This window comes from Bombina bombina, chromosome 1 (genome assembly GCF_027579735.1).
Source record: "Bombina bombina isolate aBomBom1 chromosome 1, aBomBom1.pri, whole genome shotgun sequence".
NCBI lineage: Eukaryota > Metazoa > Chordata > Amphibia > Anura > Bombinatoridae > Bombina > Bombina bombina.
In genome coordinates this window covers 550,816,674-550,842,713 of record NC_069499.1, presented here as the reverse complement: position 1 = coordinate 550,842,713, position 26,040 = coordinate 550,816,674, and the positions used below count along the sequence as shown (strand labels likewise).

Here is a 26,040-nt window from a genome sequence, read left to right as displayed (position 1 = left end):
GTTCTAGGCAACAGCAGAAACTTTTTTTTTCTCCAAGTGAAACGGTTATGCTGTATTTGTTATTAGTATTATCATTTTTTTGTAAAGAGCTGAAAACTTGCATAGCGTATGTGCACATGGGGAAAATGGGAGAGGTGCAATTGTGATCTTTGCACCTATCTCCTAAGTAACAGGGACCTGTGTCATGCCACTGTAACTCTTCTTTTAGACTGCTCCCACTAGAAAGATGCAGAAAATCACTGTCTTTTTACAGTGCTAGTGGTGCATGCACACAATTTTATACCTGTGATTATCTAGGATACAGAGGAGATAATAAGAACAGGTCCAAGATCCCAAAATGTACGTGCCAGAATTAAATTTTAGGGCGACAACAGTGCCCAGGTGTTGGGCATATTTTTGATTTTTTTTTTCCTACTGCAATATAAAAAAAAATGATGTATATGTTATTGCCTACATTTTTCTAACTTTCTTGCAGTTTCGCTTCAAAAAGACATTAAACTCATGGGGATGGTGACAAAATTCTTGCAAAACATGACTAAACAAATTCAAATATATTTCATGCTATAGATGTGCAATAGATGCCTAGTTTGTGTCATTTTTCCCATCCCACAAAATGATGTTACCAGCCAATCGGAAACCCTATACATATGGACAGGGTGTGCACAAGCAAATCAGGTGGCACAAGTGCATTCTATCTGTAGATTTGGGATACATATAATAATAATAATAATAATGTACCATTAGTGGAATGATTGGCTTGGACAGTCATGGTGTGGTGACCCCATATTTTGATAAGCAGACTGATTTGAGGCTGCAGGTTTTACTTTATTTTTGTATTTCCTACTGCAAACATTTGTTTATTGCTTTAATTACTTTTTACATGCATTTTTAGAGGTTTAATTTTTCTATAAGTGACTTCCACCAGCTCATCAGTGTGACTTTCTTTAAAACTTCAGTAAACATATGTTTCTTGAATGGTCCATGCTTAGTTCTGGAGGTTATTTTAGCTTTATGGAGTTATGAAGCAATGATGGCTGGATACCCACATCATTACCAGATCTGTTTCTTAAGCATCTAAGGATCAATTCAGAGGATTAAGAATGTAAAATGAGCTGGAGATAGTGGGCTAGGTTGATAGACCCTGGTTATGCTGCTGTGGGCTAAGCCTATGTTTGAAACTTATTGAGGCTTCATCTATCTTTCATAGCAGATCGCCAGTGCTTGTTCATACTGTTACCATTTATATTTGTGGTAAAAAGCCAAGTGCATTATATCTCGCATAGAAGGCGCAACTCAGATACACAGTAATTACAACTGCAATACGTTGAAAACACATTCAGATGCCTGTTTTGTTATGTTGCTGGATAGAATGAAAATTGCTTCGGCAATCTCGCAGACAAAAATTAGGGGCTGTCCAAGGACATTCCATTGTGTTCTGGGATTGCTATATCAGAAAAGCAATGGCTATTGCCTTGCATTTTGTTTAAGGCAAAATATGCTCAACATTTCTCAGAATTCCAGTAATTTTGCCAAGTTTGTTTTTTTTCTTCTCACTTTTGTACAAAAACATCTAATTAGCTCAAAATACATTTCTAAAACCAGTGCACTACCGAACTGCACCACAAGTATAATGGTGTTTTTAACTGCATTTTTTTAGAGCTCCTAATGAAACTTCATACAAATTAGCCTTTATTTCTGGTCCACTGAAGTCTTTGGCTGGGAGATTAATCAAGTAAGTACTGCAACCATATTTTATTAGCTTGTGACTTTACTCATTTCCTGGAAAACTTTTCAAGTATTTAGCTTGTGGGCGTTTCCTAAAATACCCTTTTCTGTTAGGGAGACATTTGATTTTGTTTTGATATGTGAGCACTTACAACAGGATTATTGTGGATGTTGGTCCATCCATCAAGATTCAGGTTATATGTTTTTCCACTACTGAACTGGGTTCTTCAGTTTCATTCATAGCCTTTATCCAATAATGTTCCATGCAACATTTGCTCTTTTGGGTGGACTGAATTTTTGTTTTAACAACTGAACCATGTTAATGAAGTGTTGGTCCTCAAGACAAGTTTGTTTGAATAAATAAGTTTGGGCAATCTTTTCATAAATTACCTCTTGAAATCAAATGGGCCTTATAACAAACTTCAACTTCTTATAACAAACTCTTGTAGTTCAGCGGTTTTTATAACAAACTTCAATCAATGGCTGTTTTTGAATGATAGATTTCTCTTTCTTTTTACAGCGTGTTTACTGTGGTGGTATGACATTCAAGATGTGACTAAAATACTATCATTGGCAATTAACTAGAGAACGTGATGTTGGCCTTCCAGGTGAATAGCCTTCAGAATTATAAGTGTTGCCGGTGGTTCTTCTAAACCAAACAAATTATTTTTTGTAACCATACTGCTTACTCATAGTATTCACAGAATGTTTGATTCTACTTTTAAGGTGAAATTGATAACTTAAGATCTTCTGATTTATATGAATCATGAGAATTAAATAATTGGCAAGAGAGAAAACAAGGAATCCTTCCTAGAAAGTTGTATAAAGTAAAAATGTTACCAACAAGAAGATCTTGTATTTTTAAACATGTTCCCTTCAACGTAAGAACATTTTCTCCTGGAATGGATTTGATTACATGAATTTATTGTCATATATACTATGACATTAGAAAATTATAAAGTTCTTTCTATCAACCTTAAAAATATTACTCAAAAAGATTAAAATAAAAAATACTTATTTTGGGCCAGATTACAAGTGGAGCAGTATTTAACGCTCCCACTCGCACACTAACTCTGCTAGACGTAAGCGTTTTGCACAAGTCAAGTAGCACTCGTGTTACAAGTTAAAAATAAAAAAGTTTTCACTCACTTGCTTACCCAATGCGAGCAAAAAAGCCGAACTTCGAATATCGCAATCGCCCCATAGAAACCAATGGAGCAAAAAAAGTGGGAAAAAATCCTAAGACCCTACTCATGTGCAAACCCAAAGTCATTCTCTGCTAATTCAAAGTCGCCCGGGACTACTGGACCACTGGAAATTTCAAGCCCTGGGTGTATATATATATATATATATATATATATCTAATTAAAAATACATAGAACATATTCTGCTATGTGCAGAATATTAGAATGTGAAATATTTACAGTAAATACACAGTATAACCTGAATATTGCATAAATATGTTTTTACATGTTTTCATCTACTTAACTGCAAAGGGCTCCAATGCACTTCTATATATATATTTATACATAAGTATTTATGTACACACAAATAAATATATATATGTATCTCTGTGTTAAAGCCCTTTGCCTGCATTTTTTTTTTCTAACACCTGAGACCTCATATATTTTAGCCTTTATAACTTTTTTGTGCAATATTTTTTTAATTATTTTATTAGACAGTGTTATGAGTGTAACTGTACTCTGTAATGTATTTTTGATGTGTTTTGCGAAACAGTTAACCAGTGCTCTGAGGATGAGGTAATCATTCTAGCATAAATCGCAATTGCACTCTCTTAACTTAAATGTTCACTACATCAGACGCATGCAAATAGCTGCAATAAACCAGATATTGCTTGCGCGTAACTGTTAGAGCACCACTCGTAATCTGTCCCTTTTATTTTTTTATTTTTAAAAGAGCTTTATTGATCTGTTTGACAGTACAAGATATCTTACATTAGAATCATATTAGGGCATTTTGCAGACCGGCACTGTCCATTATGTACATAACATATGAGAACCTGACAATGCTTATAACTTGTACATATTTCAGCAGTTCAAATCAGGAACTCAATTCCAGGTAAGTTTAAAAGTTTTTCATTTTCTTATTTCTATATTAAACATTATAGACATAATAGAACATTTTTGTACAGATAATCTGTAGCTTAACAACATATAAACAATACAAGAGCTGGAAAAGAAGTAAAAACTGATTCTTGAGCAATGAGGGGGAAAAAAAAACATACACCCCTCCACTCTCTCACCCTTTCCTCCCCTCCCGCAGCAGTCCTATCCGTCCAGGTCTGGTTATTGTACCTGAGACTCATGTGAGGTTTCCCTTCCATGTTTGTACCATGTATTGATGAATATCTACCCTCCCATCTCTTAATCTGAATTTTTCTAGATGTAAGAGTCGATCCACTTGCGTTTTCCACTCCTCAACAGTTGGAACAATAGGAGATCTCCATTTCTTGGGTATCAGCAGTTTTGCACTATTCAACATTAAAAAAAGTAGGTCTCATCTGTACCTGTCTCTCAGCTTAGGGAGACCGTGAAACAAGTGTTTGAGGGCAGTTAAGAACTATTGTATTTAACTTAGTTCCCATGATCCCGAGAATTCCCAACCAATAGTCCTTTATTTTATTGCATCCCCACCAGTTGTGTGTTAGACTGCCTGTCTCCCCATACCCCCTCCAGAATCTACCATCCAAGTTTTTGTAGATCGCTCTAAGTTTCTGAGGAGTGAGGTACCAACTCGATAGAAACTTATAATTCATTTCTAAGATTTTGGCAGACGGAAGATCTTGTGTGGTTTATAAATATTTTATTCTAATCCTCGTTAGAAATGTTGGTATCTAGTTCTACATTCCATTTTAGGGTATATGAGGGAGGAGTATTTAAGAGTAACCTGTATGTGAGTGATATTAAATGTTTAGGTAGTGGGTTTAAGAGGCACAGCTTTTCGAATATGGTGAGATCTCTGAGGAGCTTTGTTTTGTGTATGTAGTTGTCAACATAGTGCCTGATTTGGGCATAAGTGAATCAGGAGATACATGTGCCAGATTCTTGTAGTTCAGAAAGGGTTTTCACTTTATTTCCTGTTGTGAAATGATAAATAGTTATTCCTGTGTTTGTCGGAGTGCATGTGTGTTGCTTGTAGGCAATTCTGGGTTGCCTAGAAGGGGTGTCAATGGCGAATAGTCAGACGATATATATGGGTGTGTAGCTAGGATTTTCTGCCATTGAGAATAGAACTCCGCTAGAATCGGGTAGTTATCTATTTTCTTGGGTCTGGATTTGGAAGGCAACCAGCTCAGAGAGCCTAGGTTGTCCACCCCGAGAATGTCTCTAGAAAGCGGAATCCATGACTTATCCGGAGAGCTCCCACACCATTCAGCTTGATGCTGTAGAGCGATGGCCTTCCTGTACAATTATAAGTCTGACAGACCCAGGCCCCCTCTTTCCTTGGTAAGGTGTAATGTATTTCTGCTTACTCTTGGCTTAACGCTACCCCATATATATATATATATATATATATATATATCTGTAGCTGCTTGAAGCTTTTTGATGACGGCAAGGTGCAAATTGATTGGAAGTGTTTGTAAGTTGTATAGTATCCTGGGGAGGATGTTCATTTTTATCACTCCAATGCGCCCCAGCCAAGAGATGTTTTTCGATTTCCAGGAGGAAAGATCCCTGGTTATGGTGTCTAACAGAGGTGTGAAGTTCGCTTCAAACAACTCGTCTGGTGTGGGTGTCAGGAATATGCCTAGGTATTTCAGTTAATGTTTTTGTATTTTTAAGGGGCAGCCTCTCAAGGCACGACCCAGCTTCAAGGCTGGTGTAGAGATGTTTAATAGTTCCGATTTCTCTAGATTTAATTGGAAATTGGAAACTTGTTTATAATCCACGAACTCCCTTAGAGCGCTTGGCAAAGACGTAGAGGGGGAGGAGAGAGTCAAAAAGATATCATCCGCATACATAGAAAGTTTATATTCCCTCCCCCCCCCCACACTTCTATGCCCGGGATCAAAATGTTGTTCCTTATTCTCTGTGCTAGGACCTCAACAGAAAGGGCAAATAGGAGAGGGGACAGCGGGCACCCCTGCCTTGTTCCATTATTAATTTGAAAAGGTTTGGAAAGAATTCCGTTGACCTTTACCTGTGCTGAAGGCTTTGAATATAGGGAAAAAGATATTATGAATAAATTTAGGGCTAAATTGCATGTGTGGCAGAGTGGCCCTAAGAAAATCCCAATGTTCCTTTATTTATCAACCATTTCTATTTCATTAGAAATGGCAATGGGTTCAGTAACTAGAAAATATTGTAGAACAATTTTTTGTATTCTACATTGTTTAAAACTAGAATGCCAATTATTAACTAGTTAAAGGGCCACTGTAAGTAAATATTTTCTATGCCTGTTACTAACTAACTACCCCAAATACGCTTTTTATCAATAGCATTTCATTAACATATCTCTACCGTATATCAGAAATCTTGTCTGCAAATGTAATTGTTTACCAAACCCACTCCATGGGTATCCTTTGCTCTGTACCAATCCGCTTACAATACCTAGGTTTCAAAATGGAGCTTTAAACACAAAGTTATTGGTTTAAGTATTTTGAACATGCAGTGCTGAAAATAGTGGGCAGGATAATGTGACATCATCGGCGAATAAAAGATATAACTTTTAGAACGTTATGAAACTTCGTTTTGGAGAAAATATAGGTCAGTAGGTTTTAATTAATGTTTATTAACTTTAATATGTTAGTTGTTTAGCTTAAAAATGATAACAGAAAGTAATCCTTTAAAGGGGCCTTACAAAATTATAAAAAGCTGCCATATTAATTGTAAATTCAAGGTTCATTCAATACAATGTTTTTTGAACACTTGTGTGTCAGATTCCCTCCAGTGTTTGCATAAGTTAGTATTTTTGTTCTTTATTTATTAAACATGCAAATTATCTGTAGCACTATACAAGTTCACAATACATATAGGACAAGATTACAAGCTATGCAAGCAGTATGGGATGCCAACAATTATTTTGTGCAATCCGTACTGCTTGCATTTTTTAGCTCATATCAATGGGTAATATTTATCATGCTCTACAGTATTAATTCCAGATAACACAGATCTGTACTTTCCCTTAGGTAAGAGATTTTTTGTGAGGACCCTCACTGAAATTATTCATCACGGATAATGATTGAGTCAAGTTTTAGTTCTATGCTATACACTTTCAGTGTTATCTTTACATGTAAAACATACATACACACATGAAACATTGACTACTTGTCATATACTTTATTTATCTATCCCAATTTGTTATATTTATTATGCCTTAGATCACCTCCATTTATTTCTATAGCATTGCAATGAGTATTTCAATGCACAAAAGCAAAAGTTAATATTTACCAGGCATACCGTAATAAACACCTGAAACGGCTTTAAGATGCAGGTGATCATCCTTAAAGTGGCAATAACCTGCTGCTGTACTTAAACATGCTGTTTACCCCTGAGGGGCTCTAAGAAAGCCCCTATCTACCCCTTGTTTGTGCTAGAGGACCTCTCATTTAAAAGGGTTCCCCTCTTACAAATAAAGAGTCACTTGTTCTTCTGGCACAAGAGAAATGCATGCCCCTTTAAGAGATCAGTGGCATTAACCTGCACTTAAAAGTGCTTTTTAACCTGAGGGTACAGCTCAAACAGACCCTCAACCATAAAAAGGGGGTGGAGATATTGTCTTAGTTAAAGGGACAGTCAAGTATAAATTAAACTTTCATTATTCAGATAGGACTTTTAATTTTAATTGACTTTCCAATTTACTTTTATCATCAAATTTGCTTTTTTCTCTTGGTATCCTTAGTTTGAACTAAACATAGGTAGGCTCATATGCTAATTTCTAAGCCTTTGAGGGCTGCCTCTTATCACATGCTTTTTAAATCTCTTTTCAACACAAAGAGACAGAAAGTACACGTGGGCCATATAGATAACACTGTGTTCAGGCACAGGGGGTTATTTAAGATCTAGCACAATACAATGCTAAATTTAAGACAATAGATAATAAACAGTCACAGTCATGTGATCAGGGGGCTGGAAGAAGGTTCCTAGATACAAGGTAATCACAAAGGTAAAAAGTACATTAATATAACTGTGTTGGTTATGCAAAACTGGGGAATGAGTAATAAAGGGATTATCTAGCTTTTAAAACCATAACAATTCTATGGTTGACTGTCCCTTTAAGTTAAGTTGAACTGTAAGTGCTGCTACAGGTAATCACCATTTTATGTCAGTGTAAGTTTGTTTTAAGTAAATTGGCATAATCTTTAACTGATATACTTTATTTTTGTAATCCGCTTTTGCTTATTTTTTAGTTTTCAATGACCCAGAACTGCCTAGACACTGCAGGGCAGTCATTATTTGTGATCTCTGCAGTCCCTGCTGCATTGTTTTTTGTTTCTGTATACATTATGATGCCATTGCAAACAGGCTGCTATTTATTGTCATTGGGTGTTTGACGAATACTCATAAACACTTGGGGCCATACTGGATATTGTGAAACTGCTAATTTATACTGGCACATTCCTGTCAAGTCTATTTTGTAAAAAGACAGCTTGTGAGCAGTGATCCTGTTATATACCTCCCAACATTTCAAAATGCAAAAGAGGGACAAGCCCCCGCGGCAAAAATTTGAAATGTGGTTGGCAGGGGCAGGGACGGGGCTTAAAAAAATCATAAGACCAAAGTAATATAAATAAAATTCTAAATAAAGTCATATCTTTTAATACTCTCAGGCAGCAAATCAAACACAAGCTCAAACCACTGGTATAGCTATGTGAGCTATGTATTTAATTAGCCTTTGCAGAGACAGTGCTAAATATTTTTATCTTAATTGGACATTTAATAATAGAATCTTTAAAACTGTTCTCTTCATTCCCCATTAATATTCTAAATTCTGGTCTTTAAAGTTAGCAAAAATGCACAGTAACACTACATAGCAAACACACATGCTGATATACACACACACACACACTACATAGCATACATTTACACATGCAGATACACACACACTACATAGTATACACTTGTACCTGCAGATACACACACACTACATAGCATACATTTACACATGCAGATACACACACACTACATAGTATACACTTGTACCTGCAGATACACACACACTACATAGCATACATTTACACATGCAGATACACACACACTACATAGTATACACTTGTACCTGCAGATACACACACACACACTACATAGCTTACATTTATGCATGCAGATACACACTTATACGTACAGATACACACACACACACTACATAGCTTACATTTATACATGCAGATACACACACTTATACATACAGATACACACATTTCATAGCTTACACTTATACATGCAGATACACACTACATAGCATATACTTATACATGCAGATACACACACACACACACACACACACACTTATAGATACAGATAGACACACACACTACATCATATATTGGTATCTGTAACTCATTGTATGGGGTCCTGGGGTTGGCAAGCACATTACCTGGCAGTCTGAGGCTGCTACTGTTCGTTACTCTGGTGTTAGCACTGCTCATCGTATAAAACTGAAGGCATGCTAGTATTATCATCAGGGGTTAGACGCCATCACTACCAGAGGTTAGAGGTCACCATTACCTGAGGTCAGAGGGTATACAGCCTTCTTACTCCTGCTTAAACCACACACCCAGTGGCGTCACTAGGGGGGGAGGGGGGGCGGGCCGCACCCGGGTGACACACTCCAGGGGGTGACACCAAAAACAAACAAAAAAAAAATTTCTTTTTTTTTTTTTTATTTTATTGAAATTCAAAGAAATACAATGTTGAGATGCATAGATTTTTTTTTATTAGAGGGGCTGGCATTTGTGAACATTGGTGGGACTGGGGAAGTTGTAGACACACAATTTTTTTGCCCCTTGAGCCAGTGCTGCAATTTCAACAAATAGTTTTCCCGGCTGCTTTTGCTTGTTTGTACTTTGCTTCTAGCAATTTCGCTATGAATGTTGTGGGCATGCCGTGGGGCTTGCAATGTTGCGCTGCTAGCCTAAACCTGCCTGCCTATCTGTGCTCACTGCTCAGTGACATGTGGAGCAGTGGAGTCACTCACTGCTGTGCTGTCTCTCTAAACGGGAACTGGCAAATCATGAGGGGGATACCTGGCACCTGACCGCATGACTGTTTGACACTGTCTTTAAAGTGAAGGAGCCACGTATGATGCCCACCAGACCATTACGGTTACGGTACACTAAGTGCACACTGAACAGGTAGGAGGGCGGGCGGGGGTCTGGGGGTGGGCAGAGTGCAGAGGTGATTGGCCATAAGAAGCGGTAGGCACGCGGCCCGGGGCTGTGCACTGACAGGCTTGGAACAGAGTCAGAGAGCAGAATTTTCATAGTTTGCGCCTAAACCTTTTCTTTAGTGATTTATTTTTAGAGTGCTCTGTTTATCTTTCATTTGATGCTCTGCTGAGCCAGGGAGCAGCTCTAGGCATGCGCTTTATAATTAATGCAGTGCAGTTTACATATTTTGTAAGTGTGTGTCTGAGTTTTTGTGTGTGTGTGTGTGTGTGTCTCAGTGTTTTTGTGTGTGTGTGTGTCTGAGTGTGTTTCCGAGTGTTTGTGTGTGCATCCGAGTATGTTTTTAAGTGTGTCTGAGTGTTTGTATGTGTGTGTGCCTGTGTTCTTGTGTGTGTCTGCTTTCTGGGGGGGGGGGAGGTGACACCATAACTTACCGCACCGGGTGACACCAACCCTAGTGACGCCACTGCACACACCATTCCTTTTCCACAGGGAATCTAACAGGTATATAAACCTGGGAGAGAAAAGCCAGCTGCTTCTGAGTATGGGCCCAATAGAATTTAATGCATGAAGCAATGAGGGACAGATGGCTAGCAACTCGGGACAGACCCCTAAAATCGGGACTGTCCCGCGGAAATCGGGACAGTTGGGGGGTATGCTATTATAATACTGGGGCTGCTGCTTACATTTTATAAAGCTTCGAGCACCCTTCCTACAGCCACCCCCATTTTTTTTAGCTACACCCAATACATGTGTTTTGGTTTGGGCTCTGCTTTTAGGAGGAGTGTTTTTTTAGAACATACAACACGAGTAAAGGATTAATCTTGTTATCACAAACTGACAATATTCTTTATTATTTATTTTTGCCACAGAGAACAATGTCACTTGCTGGATATTCATACAGAATTGAACAGAATTATCTACAGTAAAAGACAAGGACATTCATTACAACTGCAACATACACTGATAAAAAAGCTCTTCCTGCCTTGAAGAGGCATACAATTCAATATATTGTATATCCGTGTAATGTATTTATTCATAAGCACCGCAAACAGTCTTCATTCTAAACTTCTGTAAGTAGTGATAATAAATTCCATTTTTACAACTATGACTTCATGCATTGTCACATATTATAATTATTAGTATCAGTTATTTGTAAAGCACAGATTCTGCAGCACTTATATATGCTAACTGATTGAATACAAAATAAATGTTTTAAAATAATTAAAAACTGTCACTTTATTTTTGATTTTCAAAACTCTGCACTTGTATGAAGTAATCCCAAGTTTAACCCTTTAACTGCTGAGAACCCTTTTGCTGAGCTGTTCTGGCGTTTTAGATGCTTTTTTTATTAATGTGTTCATTATGTTTAACAGTTTTGTATTTTAAGTTTTTTTTTTTTAAACCCACTATTGTAAAACTATAAAAAGTTGTGCCATAAGTAAAAAAGCATGTTTATTTAAATAACTGATATAAAATACATAATGTACTATTGTACAGTATCATTTTATATATATATATACACATGTACAATATATCTATAAACCCTCAGCTCATATAGGTTTATTATTAAAAGTTGTGTTCTTTATTAACAATGGTGATCACATTTTCCATTGGAGTTCCTGGGGGTAACTTGTATTATAATGGGAAAACTTCTCAGGGAAGTTCTAATGTATATCCAATAATACCCACTAGCTTAGGTGAACTTTTTCACGCATGCCAATCTTGCCAACCTTTCGGTGTTGAGATAAGCAACTATAAGAAACACTATAGCATTTACAGTGAAACTTAGTTTGCATATAGATTATTTGAACTATTACAAAACATAAACTATTTTCTCCAACATAGGTGTGTCCGGTCCACGGCGTCATCCTTACTTGTGGGATATTCTCTTCCCCAACAGGAAATGGCAAAGAGCCCAGCAAAGCTGGTCACATGATCCCTCCTAGGCTCCGCCTTCCCCAGTCATTCTCTTTGCCGTTGTACAGGCAACATCTCCATGGAGATGGCTTAGAGTTTTTTGGTGTTTAAATGTAGTTTTTATTCTTCAATCAAGAGTTTGTTATTTTAAAATAGTGCTGGTATGTACTATTTACTCTGAAACAGGAAAGAGATGAAGATTTCTGTTTGTAAGAGGAAAATGATTTTAGCAACCGTTACTAAAATCGATGGCTGTTTCCACACAGGACTGTTGAGAGGAATTAACTTCAGTTGGGGGAAACAGTGAGCAGACTTTTGCTGCTTGAGGTATGACACATTTCTAACAAGACTCTGTAATGCTGGAAGCTGTCATTTTCCCTATGGGAACCGGTAAGCCATTTTCTTAGTTTAAGTAAAAGAATAAAGGGCTTCATTAGGGCTTAAAAAACTGGTAGACATTTTTCTGGGCTAAAACGATTACTTTACTAAGTATATTTGGCAGATTATTACTTTTAATAGTTGTTAAATCTTGGGGATTGTTTTAATAAAAACGGCAGGCACTGTATTGGACACCTTTTTCACTGGGGGCCTTTTCTAGTCATAGACAGAGCCTCATTTTCGCCCCTCTAATGCGCAGTTGTTTTTGGAAAGCATGGCATGCAGATGCATGTGTGAGGAGCTAAGAACCACTGAAAAAGCTTATAGAAGGCATCATTTGGTATCGTATTCCCCTCTGGGCTTGGTTGGGTCTCAGCAAAGCAGATACCTGGGACTGTATAGGGGTTAAATGTAAAAACGGCTCCGGTTCCGTTATTTTAAGGGTTAAAGCTTTCAAATTTGGTGTGCAATACTTTTAAGGCTTTAAGTTACTGTGGTGAAATTTTGGTGAAATTTGAACAATTCCTTCATACTTTTTCACATATTCAGTAATAAAGTGTGTTCAGTTTGAAATTTAAAGGGACAGTAACGGTTTTATTGTAAAACGTTTTTTGTGCTTTGTTGACAAGTTTAAGCCTGTTTAACATGTCTGAACCATCAGATAACGATGTTCTATATGTATGAAAGCCAATGTGTCTCCCCATTTAAATATATGTGATATATTTGTGTCATAATGTCCAAACAAAGTAGGGATAATAATGCCATAGATATGATATTGCCCAAGATGATTCCTCTAATGAGGGGAGTAAGCATGGTACTGCATCATCCCCTTCTGTGTCTACACCAGTTTTGCCCACACAAGAGGCCCCTAGTACATCTAGTGCGCCAATACTTATTACCATACAACAATTAATGGCTGTAATGGATAATTCTATTGCATGCATTTTTTTTCCAAAATGCCTACTTATCAGAGAAAGCGTGATTGCTCTGTTTTAAACACTGAAGAGCAAGAGGACGCTGATGATATCTGTTCTGACATACCCTCACACCTATCTGAAGGGGCCAGGAGGGAGGTTTTGTCTGAGGGAGAAATTTCAGATTCAGGGAAAATTTCTCAACAAGCAGAACCTGATATTGTAACTTTTAAATTTAAATTTCAACATCTCCACGCACTACTTAAGGAGGTATTATCTACTCTGGATGATTGTGACAATTTGGTCATTCCAGAGAAATTAGGTAAGATGGACAAGTTCCTAGAGGTTCCGGTGCCCCCCGATGTTTCTCCTATACCCAAGCGGGTGGCGGACATAGTAAATAAGGAGTGGGAAAGGCCCGGCATACCTTTTGTCCTCCCCCTATATTTAAGAAATTAGTTCCTATAGTCGACCCCAGAAAGGACTTATAGCATACAGTCCCCAAGGTCGAGGGGGCGGTTTCTACTCTAAACAAACGCACTTCTATTCCTATAGAAGATAGTTGTGCTTTCAAGATCCTATGGATTAAAGGTTAGAGGGTTTGCTTAAAAAGATGTTTGTTCAGCAAGGTTACCTTCTACAACCAATTTCATGCATTGTTCCTGTCACTACAGCTGCGTGTTTCTGGTTCGAAGAACTAGAAAAGTCGCTCAATAAAGAATCTTCGTACGAGGAGGTTTTGGACAGAGTTCAAGCTCTTAAATTGGCTAACTCTTTTTTATTTTAGATGCCGCTTTGCAATTAGCTAGATTAGCGGCGAATAATTCAGGGTTTGCTATCGTGGCGCGCAGAGCGCTTTTGCTTAACATCCCTTTCAAGGGTAAAACACTGTTTGGCCCTGACTTGAAAGAGATTATTTCAGACATCACTGGGGGAAAGGGCCACGCCCTTCCTCTGGATAGGTCTTTTAAGGCTAAAAAGAAGCCAAATTTTCGTCCCTTTCGCAGAAACGGACCAGCCTCAAATTCTACACCCTCTAAGCAAGAGGGTAATACTTCTCAAACCAAGCCAGCCTGGAGGCCGATGCAAGGCTGGAACAAGGGTAAGCAGGCCAAGTCACCTGCCACTGCTACCAAAACAGCATGAAGTGTTGGCCCCCGATCTGGGAAGGATCTGGTGGGGGGCAGACTTTCTCTCTTTGCTCAGGCTGGGGCAAGAGATGTTCAGGATCCTTGGGCGCTAGAAATAGTTTCTCAAGGTTATCTCCTGGAATTCAGGGAACTACCCCCAAGGGGAAGGTTCCACGGGTCTCAATTATCTTCGAACAGGCATTCTTACACTGTGTAGAAGACCTGTTAAGCATGGGAGTGATTCATCCTGTTCCATTAGGAGAACAAGGGATGGGTTTTTACTCCAACCTGTTCATAATTCCCAAAAAAGAGGGAACATTCAGACCTATTTTAGATCTCAAGATTCTAAACAAGTTTCTAAGGGTTTCATCATTCAAAATGGAAACCATTCGAACGATCCTTCCTACCATCCAGGAAGGTCAATTCATGACCACGGTGGACTTAAAGGATGCGTACCTACGTATTCCTATCCACAAGGACCATTTTCGGTTCCTAAGGTTCGCCTTTCTGGACAAGCATTACCTGTGGCACTTCCATTCGGATTAGCCACTGCTCCAAGGATTTTCACAAGGGTACGAGGGTCCCTTCTAGCGGTGCTAAGACCAAGGGGCATTGCAGTAGTACCTTACTTGGACGACATCCTGATTCAAGTGTCGTCTCTGTCAAAAGCAAGGGCTCATACGGACATTGTCCTAGCCTTTCTCAGATCTCACAGGTGGAAAGTGAACATAGAAAAAAGTTCTCTGTCCCCGTCAACAAGAGTTCCCTTCTTGGGAACAATAATAGTTTCCTTAGAAATGAAGGTTTTTTCTGACAGAGGCCAGAAAATCAAAACTTCTAAGCTCTTGTCAGGTACTTCATTCTGTTCTTCTTCCTTCCATAGCGCAGTCCATGGAAGTAATAGGGTTGATGGTTGCGGCAATGGACATAGTTCCTTTTGCACGAATTCATCTAAGACCATTGCACCTGGGCATGCTCAGACAGTGGAATGGGGATTATACAGACTTGTCTCCGACGATACAAGTAGATCAAATAACCAGAGATTCACTCCGTTGGTGGCTGACCCTGGACAACCTGTCACAGGGAATGAGCTTCCGCAGACCAGAATAGGTCATTGTCACGACCGACGCCAGTCTGGTGGGCTGGGGCGCGGTCTGGGAACCCCTGAAAACTCAGGGTCTATGGTTTCGGGAAGACTCTCTTCTCCCGATAAACATAATGGAACTGAGAGCGATATTCAATGCTCTCAAGGCTTGGCCTCGACTAGCAAAGGCCAAATTCATAAGGTTTCAATCAGTCATCATGACGACTGTTACATATATCAACCATCAGGGGGTAACAAGGAGTTCCCTGGCGATGGAGGAGCATCCGGGGGAGTGGGAACTCCATCTGGAAATCTTTGCCCAAATATCTCAATTATGGGGCATTCCAGACTTGGTTCTGATGGCCTCTCGTCAGAACTTCATGGTCCCTTGTTACGGGTCCAAATCCAGGGATCCCAAGGCGACTCTATTGGATACAATAGTAGCACCTTGGATCTTCAACCTAGCTTATGTATTCCCACCGTTTCCTCTCATTCCCAGGCTGGTAGCCAGGTTCAATCTGGAGAGGGCTTCGGTGACCTTGATAGTTCCTGTGTGGCCACGCAGGACTTGGTATGCAGACCTGGTGAATGTGTCATCGGCTCCACCATGGAAGCTACCTTTGAGACAGGACCTTCTTATTCAGGGTCCATTCGAACATCCGAATCTGGTTTTCCTCCAACTGACTGCTTGGAGTTTGAACGCTTGATTTTATCAAAGCGTGGGTTTTCAGATTCTGTAATAGATACTCTTATTCAGGCTAGAAAGCCTGTAACTAGAAAAATTTACCATAATATATGGAAAAAATATATCTGTTGGTGTGAATCTAAAGGATTCCCATGGAACAAGATAAAAATTCCTAAGATTCTTTCCTTTCTACAAGAAGGTTTGGAGAAAGGATTTTCTGCGAGTTCTCTGAAGGGACAGATCTCTGCTTTATCTGTTTTACTTCACAAAAGGCTGGCAGCTGTGCCAGACGTTTAAGCGTTTGTTCAGGCTCTGGAGTCTTAATCTAGTTCTTTCAGTTCTTCAAGGGGTTCCGTTTGAACCCTTACATTCCATAGATATTAAGTTATTATCTTGGAAAGTTTTGTTTTAGGTTGCAATTTCTTCCGCTAGAAGAGTTTCTGAGTTATCTGCTCTGCAGTGTTCTCCGCCCTATCTGGTCCATGCAGATAAGGTGGTTTTTACGTACTGAGCCTGGTTTTCTTCCGAAGGTTGTTTCCAACAAAAATATTAACCAGGAGATAGTTGTACCTTCTTTGTGTCCGAATCCAGTTTCATAGAAGGAACGTTTGTTACACAATTTGGACGTTGTCCGTGCTCTAAAATTCTATTTAGATGCTACAAAGGATTTCAGACAAACATCTTCCTTGTTTGTTGTTTATTCTGGTAAAAGGAGAGGTCAAAAAGCAACTTCTACCTCTCTATCTTTTTGGCTTAAAAGCATCATCAGATTGGCTTATGAGACTGCCGGACGGCAGCCTCCTGAAAGAATCACAGCTCATTCCACTAGGGCCGTGGCTTCCACATGGGCCTTTAAGAACGAGGCTTCTGTTGATCAGATATGTAAGGCAGCGACTTGGTTCACTGCACACTTTTACCAAATTTTACAAATTTGATACTTTTGCTTCTTCTGAGGCTATTTTTGGGAGAAAGGTTTTGCAAACCGTGGTGCCTTCCATCTAGGTGACCTGATTTGCTCCCTCCCATCATCCGTGTCCTAAAGCTTTGGTATTGGTTCCCACAAGTAAGGATGACGCCGTGGACCGGACACACCTATGTTGGAGAAAACAGAATTTATGTTTACCTGATAAATTACTTTCTCCAACGGTGTGTCCGGTCCACGGCCCGCCCTGGTTTTTTAATCAGGTCTGATGATTTATTTTCTTTAACTACAGTCACCACGGTATCATATGATTTCTCCTATGCAAATATTCCTCCTTTACGTCGGTCGAATGACTGGGGAAGGCGGAGCCTAGGAGGGATCATGTGACCAGCTTTGCCGGGCTCTTTGCCATTTCCTGTTGGGGAAGAGAATATCCCACAAGTAAGGATGACGCCGTGGACCGGACACACCGTTGGAGAAAGTAATTTATCAGGTAAACATAAATTCTGTTTTTATTTTGACTGAAAGCACATAATTGGCCAGATTACAAGCGGAGCGCTATTTAGCACTTTTGCTAGAGCACTTACTGCACTAGAAGCGATACTCCCCTATAGAGGTCAATAAAGCAAAAAAGGGCTACTGTCACACTAACCCAAATACATATTCTCAAGGGAGCTAACCCGACATAAAAATATTAATATTTCACATTATAATGTTCTTCACATAGAAGAATATGTTCTATTTATTCAGAGATACATATTTCTATGTATATCTGATGCTAATTTGGTACAATATATATCTATACCTAGATATATAAATATACATAGGAATATATATTTATAAATACATAGAACATATTCAGCTATGTGCAGAACATTGGAATGTGAAATATTCACAGTAAATACACACTATAACACTTTATTAAATATGAATGATTGTATAAATATGCTTTTATATGTTTTTTCATACATACACACACATATATATATATATGTGTGCGTGTGTATATATTCACACACATACATACATATTTAGACATGTATGTCTATGTTAAAACCCTTTGCCTGACCTTTTTTTTTTTCTAACCCCTGATATCTCATATCTTTAAGCCCTTATAACTTTTTACGTGCAATATTTTTTTTAATGAAAAGGAATTTAATATAGCTGGCACTAGTTGCGAGTATTATGAAGGGAATAATAGACACCAGGTCCGGTGCTACCCCCCAGTACAATACAATAATAAATACAAAAAGTTGGGAAAAAACAACTAAAAGAAGGGGTTTAAAAATGAGCACTCTTCCCTAAAGGATAAATTACAATGATTATTTAAAATCTATACACTTTTTAATCTGATTGATTTAAAAATAAAAGGAGAATAAAGATTCTCTGGATATGTACCAAGTCGAGTTAAACTAAAAGCAAATTATGTGCAATCACACCCCCTGTTTCCTGGCCGATATCAGCAGCCGTCGGCATCAGGTGACAGGTGAGCGACATAGGTAATATTTTAGGTATAACAATAAAAAACGCGTTTCGGCTGTTTAAGCAACCTTTTTCAATGTAAGAAAAATTGACAAACCGAAGCCTGGGTGCCACCCGGTTATATACACTTTGTGGTTCTTGTTCTAACCAATCAAAGGACGCCTGTTCATAAGCCGCCCACTGCTCCGCCAACCAAACAGCTGATATTATTAAACTATTCAATCCCTCAGTTTGCCGATCCAGCCCCTCTCATACCCAATCATATTTGTCCATAAAAGATAGGGGCGTGTGGTAAATGGTAAAGTTAACGTGAATGGTCAGTGACGTACAGTTAAGGGCATGGTTTCCTTGTGTTGTTATGGGTTAGAAACGTCATAGAACTCACTGTCTTATTATAATCTTACTCACATCACCTTAACACAGCTTATCAGAAATAATAACACATCTGCGCTATAAGCCCATCAAGCATGCTTCTGTTAACTATATTGTGTGTTTAGTATCGCATAGGCTTAGCTACAATTGCGTCAAGGGGCATCTCATTGATACCTCCCTATTCTGTACGATTCAAAATACTGACAGTCAGCATGTACTTAAGTGATCTGTATAGTTAGATCGATACTAAAGCGACTAAAAGTCAGTAATTGATTATTGATTAAGTGTGTATAGGATATTCTGTATTCGATATGAATAAGATTGTTTCTTTATAACAAATAGTGTTTACTGTAGATATTGTATCTATGTGTGTCATTTACTAAACAATTCATTATCCAGCATAATTAATTTGATACATAACCAATTGGGGTGCTAATAATCATATCTATTAGTATATTCCTCAATAGATATGAAACCACTCGTCTATTGTTATATTAATGCTAGAACAACTCTGGTTAGTCAATACACAAATATCAAAGGTGGTCACTATATGTTATATTCTCATTTGACATATCACACTGATATGTTTAGGGTTCGATTTATTAGTCAGTGTATATTGGGCAGCACTCTATTGCGATATATAAGCTATTAATGAAGAGAATCGGGACAAAATTATATGATGATTAATAATCATTATGCATAAGTCCATATAGTACATATTCTCTCATTGTTAATTCTATATACTACTGATCCCCATATCACCTTTTCAGGTATACACTGATATACTGTTTGATAATGGTTTACATCAATATAGCTCTACATATTCATTTGTTCTACTATTCTTGCAAAGCCTATACCATCATTATGCAATGTGTATAGACAGTGTGAATTGCAGAGTTGTATTTCCATATATTTATTCTATATCAGATCGAATACCTGATGGTTTATTCAGGGAGAACGAGTATATGGTAAGACACCTGGGTAGTATATAGATTAGCTTTCACGATTTGACACATCTTATAAGGGGATTATGAGGGGCATCAGTACCAGAAATGAGATAATTATTATATTACACAAATACCCAATAGTTATTGGCTTCGTTCATGCCTTTAGGCATGACGGTGTTCAATTTGAAAATCCAATTAGTCTCCTTTTGAAGTAGGATATTTTCACTATCTCCACCTCTTATACCAGACTTTATTTGTTCTAATCCCCAGCACTTAAAAGTCCAAGGTTTGCCTGCATGATACCTGTGAAAATGCCTAGCAACACTTGTGATTTGTTTGCCCTTGTTCATATCTTTTTGGACATTACGTATATTGCTAAGATGCTCAGTCACTCTGGTACCCAGTTTGCGAGTCGTCATGCCAATATAATAGATGTTACACGAACATGATAAACAATATATCACATCTGTACTTTAACAGTTGATATGCGTTTTAATGTTCCATATTTTGTTGAATCTGTCTTTTATCATTTCTTTTTTCTCCATATACTGGCAGACTTTGCAATGTCCACAAGGAATAGAGCCTTTGTATATAGGTGCTTTTCTTGCATTCCTATTAAAGTGACTGGAGGTTAATTTGTCGGTGAGGTTTCTGGCCCATCTAAATGTAAACGAGGGCTGATCAGGTAATAATTGTTTTTAAAAAAATAATCTCAAAAACAGGGTCACTTTAATTCAGTAAAGTTTACAAAGACACTTATTTTTTAAAATACTTACCTTTACATTATGGTAAACATAACGCTGACCCCTTTTTTTTTTTTTCTTTTTACAAGAACAAGTGATTTTCTTTTCATTACACACATCTATTGTATCTGCTGCACCATTCATGCTAAATGAATCTATATGAATTGTTATTAATGATGTCAAAGATTATGATTACATTTCAGAATGTTAATACATCTTCAGTGGTAGGACATTTGGACATATGTTTTGATGATATACAGAGTATTTCTGAAGAGAGAAAAAATATAGTATTTTAAAAAGTTGTTTGAACTCTTTCAGTGAACTAAAATGTAAACATTCTACAAGCTGGAATGGAAAATACGAGAAAAAAAAATAAAAAAGGTAATTGGAACATTGCTGATCTTGGCCCAGATTACAAGTTTAGCGCAAAAATATTAGCACTATTGAGCTCTAACTCTACTCAAGTTAAATCAATAGCATTCTTGCTCTTGTATTACAAGTTGAAAGTAAAAGGTTATTGCTCAAGTGAAAAAATCAGGTGCACTAAAATCTGGGGGTCATTTAACGCAACCATCCAACTCCCTTTCCCCATAGACTATTGTGTGGGGGATGCATAAAAAGGATCCAATTATCGTTTACATGCTAAACCAAAGTTGCGCTAGGACAACTGCACTAAAGCCGAAGGTGTGTTAAGAAATGCTTCAAATATCTTTGTTCTTCACTCAAAAGAAAATGTTATTTTAAACATTAAAGGGACACTTAAGTGTCGGGTAGCACTCGTATAATGAGTTGAAAGTAAACTGTTTTTGCTTGTGCACTATCCAGACTAGCACAAAAAAACAAACTTAGAATTTCGCGTACGTGTTCATGTATTCCCCCATAGAAGTCCATAAAGAAAAAAAAAGTGGAAAATAAACCTAACACCCCATTCTCATGCAAACCCGATCACATATTCTCATGTGCGCTAACTGAACATGAAAATATTAATATTTTGCATTACATTTATTCATAAATACATATTTCTACATATATCTGATATTTTCTTGTTACAGTATATATCTATACATATATAGGAAAATCCATGTATAAATACTTAGAACATATTCTGCTATGTGCAGAACTTTGGATTGTAAAATATTTACGGTAAATACAGACATTTGCACTCCACTCATAATCTGGCCCTAAGTGAAGAACAAAGATATTTTAAAAAAGAACATTCACTTGGTTAAAAATGGATATCTTAAACAATGATGTACATAAAGCTATGTTGTATTTGTTTATTTTACTGAACATTATGATTATTATTTTGCCACTTTGACAAAAATAAGGACTGTTTGATATTTTGAGTTTGTAATGCACTTTGTATAATTCCTTGTGAAACATTAATAAAAAATAAATTTGTTTATAAAATGTAACTTGTGTGTCCTTTAATTTGCAATATAATGCTTTGTCATTGGCTGGTATTGTCTGAAATGCCTCTAATAAAAGTTACATCAGTTGCATACGCACATATTCTGTGCATTCCCTGTGTTACAGATTTTAACCACCAAAACTACCCAGGGTTATGTTAGTGGGATTAATTTATATAATGATGGCTCATTTTTTAATAAAGAAGCCACTATTAGCTCTCTATAAACGTGTGGTGTTTGAATATAGTTGCACAGGGCATCCACAGCATATGTGTGTATACTGCTGTACAGTCATACCTTTTTGTGTATTTCTGCAAACATTTTTTGATAATGTATTTTTTTTAAAAGAACATTTATGCTTACCTGATAAATTCATTTATTTCATGATTGTGAGAGTCCACAAGTCATCACGTGTGCAGTACTACAAAAGGAGGCAAAACACCCCACAAACAGCTTTAATCCCTCCCACTTTCCCAGGATTCCTTAGTTATACATATGGCCACCAGAAAGGAGAAAATTAAAGTAGAAAAGGAAAAACAGGATAAAAGAAGTAAAAACTGGTATTGCCGCCAACTATTACGGAAAAAACAAGGATGGGTCTTGTGGACTCACCATCATGAAAGAAATTAATTTATCAGGAAAGCATACATTTTCTTTTCATAAGATGGCGAGAGTCCATGAGCCATCACATGTACAATCCTATACCTGCCATGAAATAGGGAGGTATTCAAAGACCATTTGCCAGAGTGAAGGTACTGATAGCTAAGGAAGTTTGCTTCCCAATTGTCCACACCTGGTATGTGAATAGCTGAAACCATGCATTTGCATTCAACCTTCTTTGATTGAACCATTGTATTACATTGATATCTACTTTTTCCTTGGCAATTACTCTTACTATTAGCAATCTCTTCAGCAAGGAAAGTTTATGAGTTGTTAACCTTATCTTGTGATTCTCCATTTCTAATTATGCACTAGAAGAAGGCTATAAATAAATATAAATTAAATATAAATAAATATTATTTTCCAAGATTGCACCAAGATTACAAGTTTTGCACTATACTGGGTGTGTAAATAACGCCAGAAAATGAGCGTTATAGCACTTTCCATAGCGCTGTCATTACAAGTTACTGAAAAACCGGGTTGAGCGGTATGGTGCGATAAGCTCCATAACCCACAAAATCCAATGCCGGACTTTACGTGCTTGTGCACGCTTTCCCCCATAGACATCAATGGGAAGAAAGTGTTAGAAAAAAACTAACACCTGCTATCGCAGAATGGCGATCGCCGGAACGCTACCCCATTGATGTCTATGGGGGAAAAGAAAGTTATCTTAAAACCTAACACCCTAACATAAACCCCTAGTCTAAACACCCCTAATCCACCGCTCCCCAACATCACCGACCCTAACTAAAATGATTAACCCCTAATCAGCTCCCCCCGACATAGCTGACACTAATTAAACCTATTAACCCCTAAACCGCTGGCCCCTCACATCGCTACTAATAAAATAAACCTATAAACCCCTAAACTGCCGGGGGGCCCACATTGCTACTAATAAAATAAATGTATTAACCCCTAAACTGCTGGCCCCCCACATCGCTACTAACAAAATAAACCTATTAACTCCTAAACTGCCAGCCCCCCACATTGCTACTTATAAAATAAACCTATTAACCCCTAAACCGCTGGCCCCCCACATCGCAACACACTAAATTAAACTATTAAATTAAATTTTAAATTAAATGTACAATATAACTATCTTTAAATAAATAAAAAATTACCTGTGAAATAAAATTGTTTAGACTATAAAGTAACCTAACATTACTATTTTAAAACAATAAAATTAACAGAAAAAAATACAAAAAAAATAAAAACTCTAAAATTACGAAAAATAAAAAACAAAATTATCCAAAATAATAACAATTAAACCTAATCTAATACCCCTATAAAAAAGCCCCCCAAAATAAACACCCCCCTAACCTAACAATAAACTACCAATAGCCCTTAAAAGTGCCTTTTGTAGGGCATTGCCATGAAGCAATCATCTCTTTTACCTTAAAAAAATTACAAAGACCCCCTAAAAGTAAAACCCCCAAAATAAAAAAACCTAAGTCTAAAAAAAACCTGAGCTACCCATTGCCCCTAATTGGGGGGGGGGGCGGCTGGGCTATATGTGTCCAGTCTTATCTATCCGAAATGGCAAAGGGAGCATTCTGGGTAATTCCAATGTTTGTGTGTGTGTTTCTGTTTGAGAATTTTGTTGTGTCTGTGTCTGAGTGTTTTTGAGTTTCTGTGTGTGTGAGAGAGAGGGAGTGTTTCGTGTTGTGAGAATGTTTTTGCCTGTATGTGTCTGAGTGTTTCTATGTGAGAATGTTTCTGTGTATGAGTGTGTTTCTATGTATGTTTGTGTATGTATGAGGGGGAGGGGCTCTTCATGGATTGTTGCACCGGGCCCTGAGGATTCTAGTTTCGCCTCTGATTGATAGATACACATATATATAGTATATACGGTATGTATGTGCAGGGCCAGATTGGGCAGCCAGGATACTGGGAAAAATCCTGGTGGGCCGGCAGCAGTAGCAGCAATTAATTAGAAAATAATATTTTGATGTGACTGATATAAATTTTGCGATAATGAGATTATTTGCAGTAAGCCAAAGCCGGTAATACATTAGTTTAGTTACATGGCTAATAGTCTAGAGGCACGCTACTCTGACTCTCACTGTGTCTAACCAAAGTAACCAATATTAAATTAACCCCCTCTGGCTAGGGCCGGCCCGCAACGCAACCTACCGCAACGCAAGCCAATCAGACTGAGTCTGTGTGTCTGTCTGTCAATCACAGTATCACACAGCTCAGTCTGCCACTGGATGAGGGCGGCCAGGGAGGAATCACAATGCGGGGGTGGGCCGGCCCGGCGTGACGTCACACTGAGTCGACTGTCTTTCGTCAGTCATCTCACACACATCCACGTGACATATAGTGAAGGGAGCCTTGGTGCGTGATTATCAGCCGCAACGAGAGGCCACGTGGGGTCACGTGTGGAAGGGACAGACTAAAGAAGACCATTAGACCAGACGACGGTCACAGGACATGCAGAGGCAGAGAGTAGTGAGTCTCAGTGAAGTTCAGTGTCCGTGAATAGTGCCTACCACCAGCTTGTTCAGAATAAATAATTAACGTATGTAATTCTCTGTTTGACCGGTATCACCTAGCGTGCTTTGTTACGGTTGCTCCACCGCAACCGTCAATAGAGGTAAGCAATATGTTGATTTATATAGAGAAATAGAGAGAGTAGTTAATACCGCTATTAGTTTCTTTTCGGTGCTTCCCTTATATTGTAAAATATATGTAAAAGCCAAGAAAGAAAAATTAGGGCATATAATGATACCCTAAAGAAAGAAGGGAAAAGCAGCACAAGAAATAAGTATAAATATCAGTTTAATAAACTATTAAATAATCCAATTGGCATTCGCCCATTTAAGCCTTGTAGCACTGCATAGAGCAAGCGTATCACAAACAAACATATATATACATATATCTATACAGGGGAATCTTGAAACAGTACATATACGGTATTTTCAACTAGTAACTAGCCTGCATGTGGTCAGATACTTCATAGCCATATAGAATGCAAACATATATTAGATCAACTAGTTATAGAACCAGCTGGACTCATGCATATGGACGAATAGACAGGAAATTGTACCGCAGTAAGAACTGCACACAAGGTCCCACAGCGTGTTTGTTAATGACAGTCTCTTTGTGTGTTTGACACCTATGTGTCTTTACCTATGGAGTAAGTCGACTATCTCCTAGGCTTGTAAGAGTGGGAACCATCAGTTACATGGTTGACCAGCTTTGAAATTTTGACGGCTTGCTGTTATGTCTGCACCTGTAGCAAGACATTGCTGTGTGGAATTACACTATGGATAATGCATGATTCTCGACTTTTGTGACACAGTGGTTATCCGCAGCAGAG

At 38.0% G+C, this 26,040-nt stretch overlaps 1 protein-coding gene across 5 annotated transcripts in view; it reads left to right on the top strand.

Moving 5' to 3' along the window:
- The window catches only part of CFLAR (CASP8 and FADD like apoptosis regulator), an 81,269-nt gene extending 69,966 nt beyond the window's left edge, over nucleotides 1–11,303 (top strand). For 4 of the 5 annotated variants that reach the window (XM_053698707.1, XM_053698705.1, XM_053698708.1 and 1 more), the window contains one exon: nucleotides 10,945–11,303. In XM_053698707.1, coding sequence (XP_053554682.1) covers nucleotides 10,945–11,062 — 118 coding nt within the window. In that variant the 3' untranslated portion in view covers nucleotides 11,063–11,303. Of the gene's footprint in view, nucleotides 1–2,245; nucleotides 2,334–10,944 lie in introns of all 5 variants that reach the window. The other variant, XM_053698706.1, reaches the window with a different exon arrangement.
- Nucleotides 11,304–26,040: the final 14,737 nt, after the last annotated feature.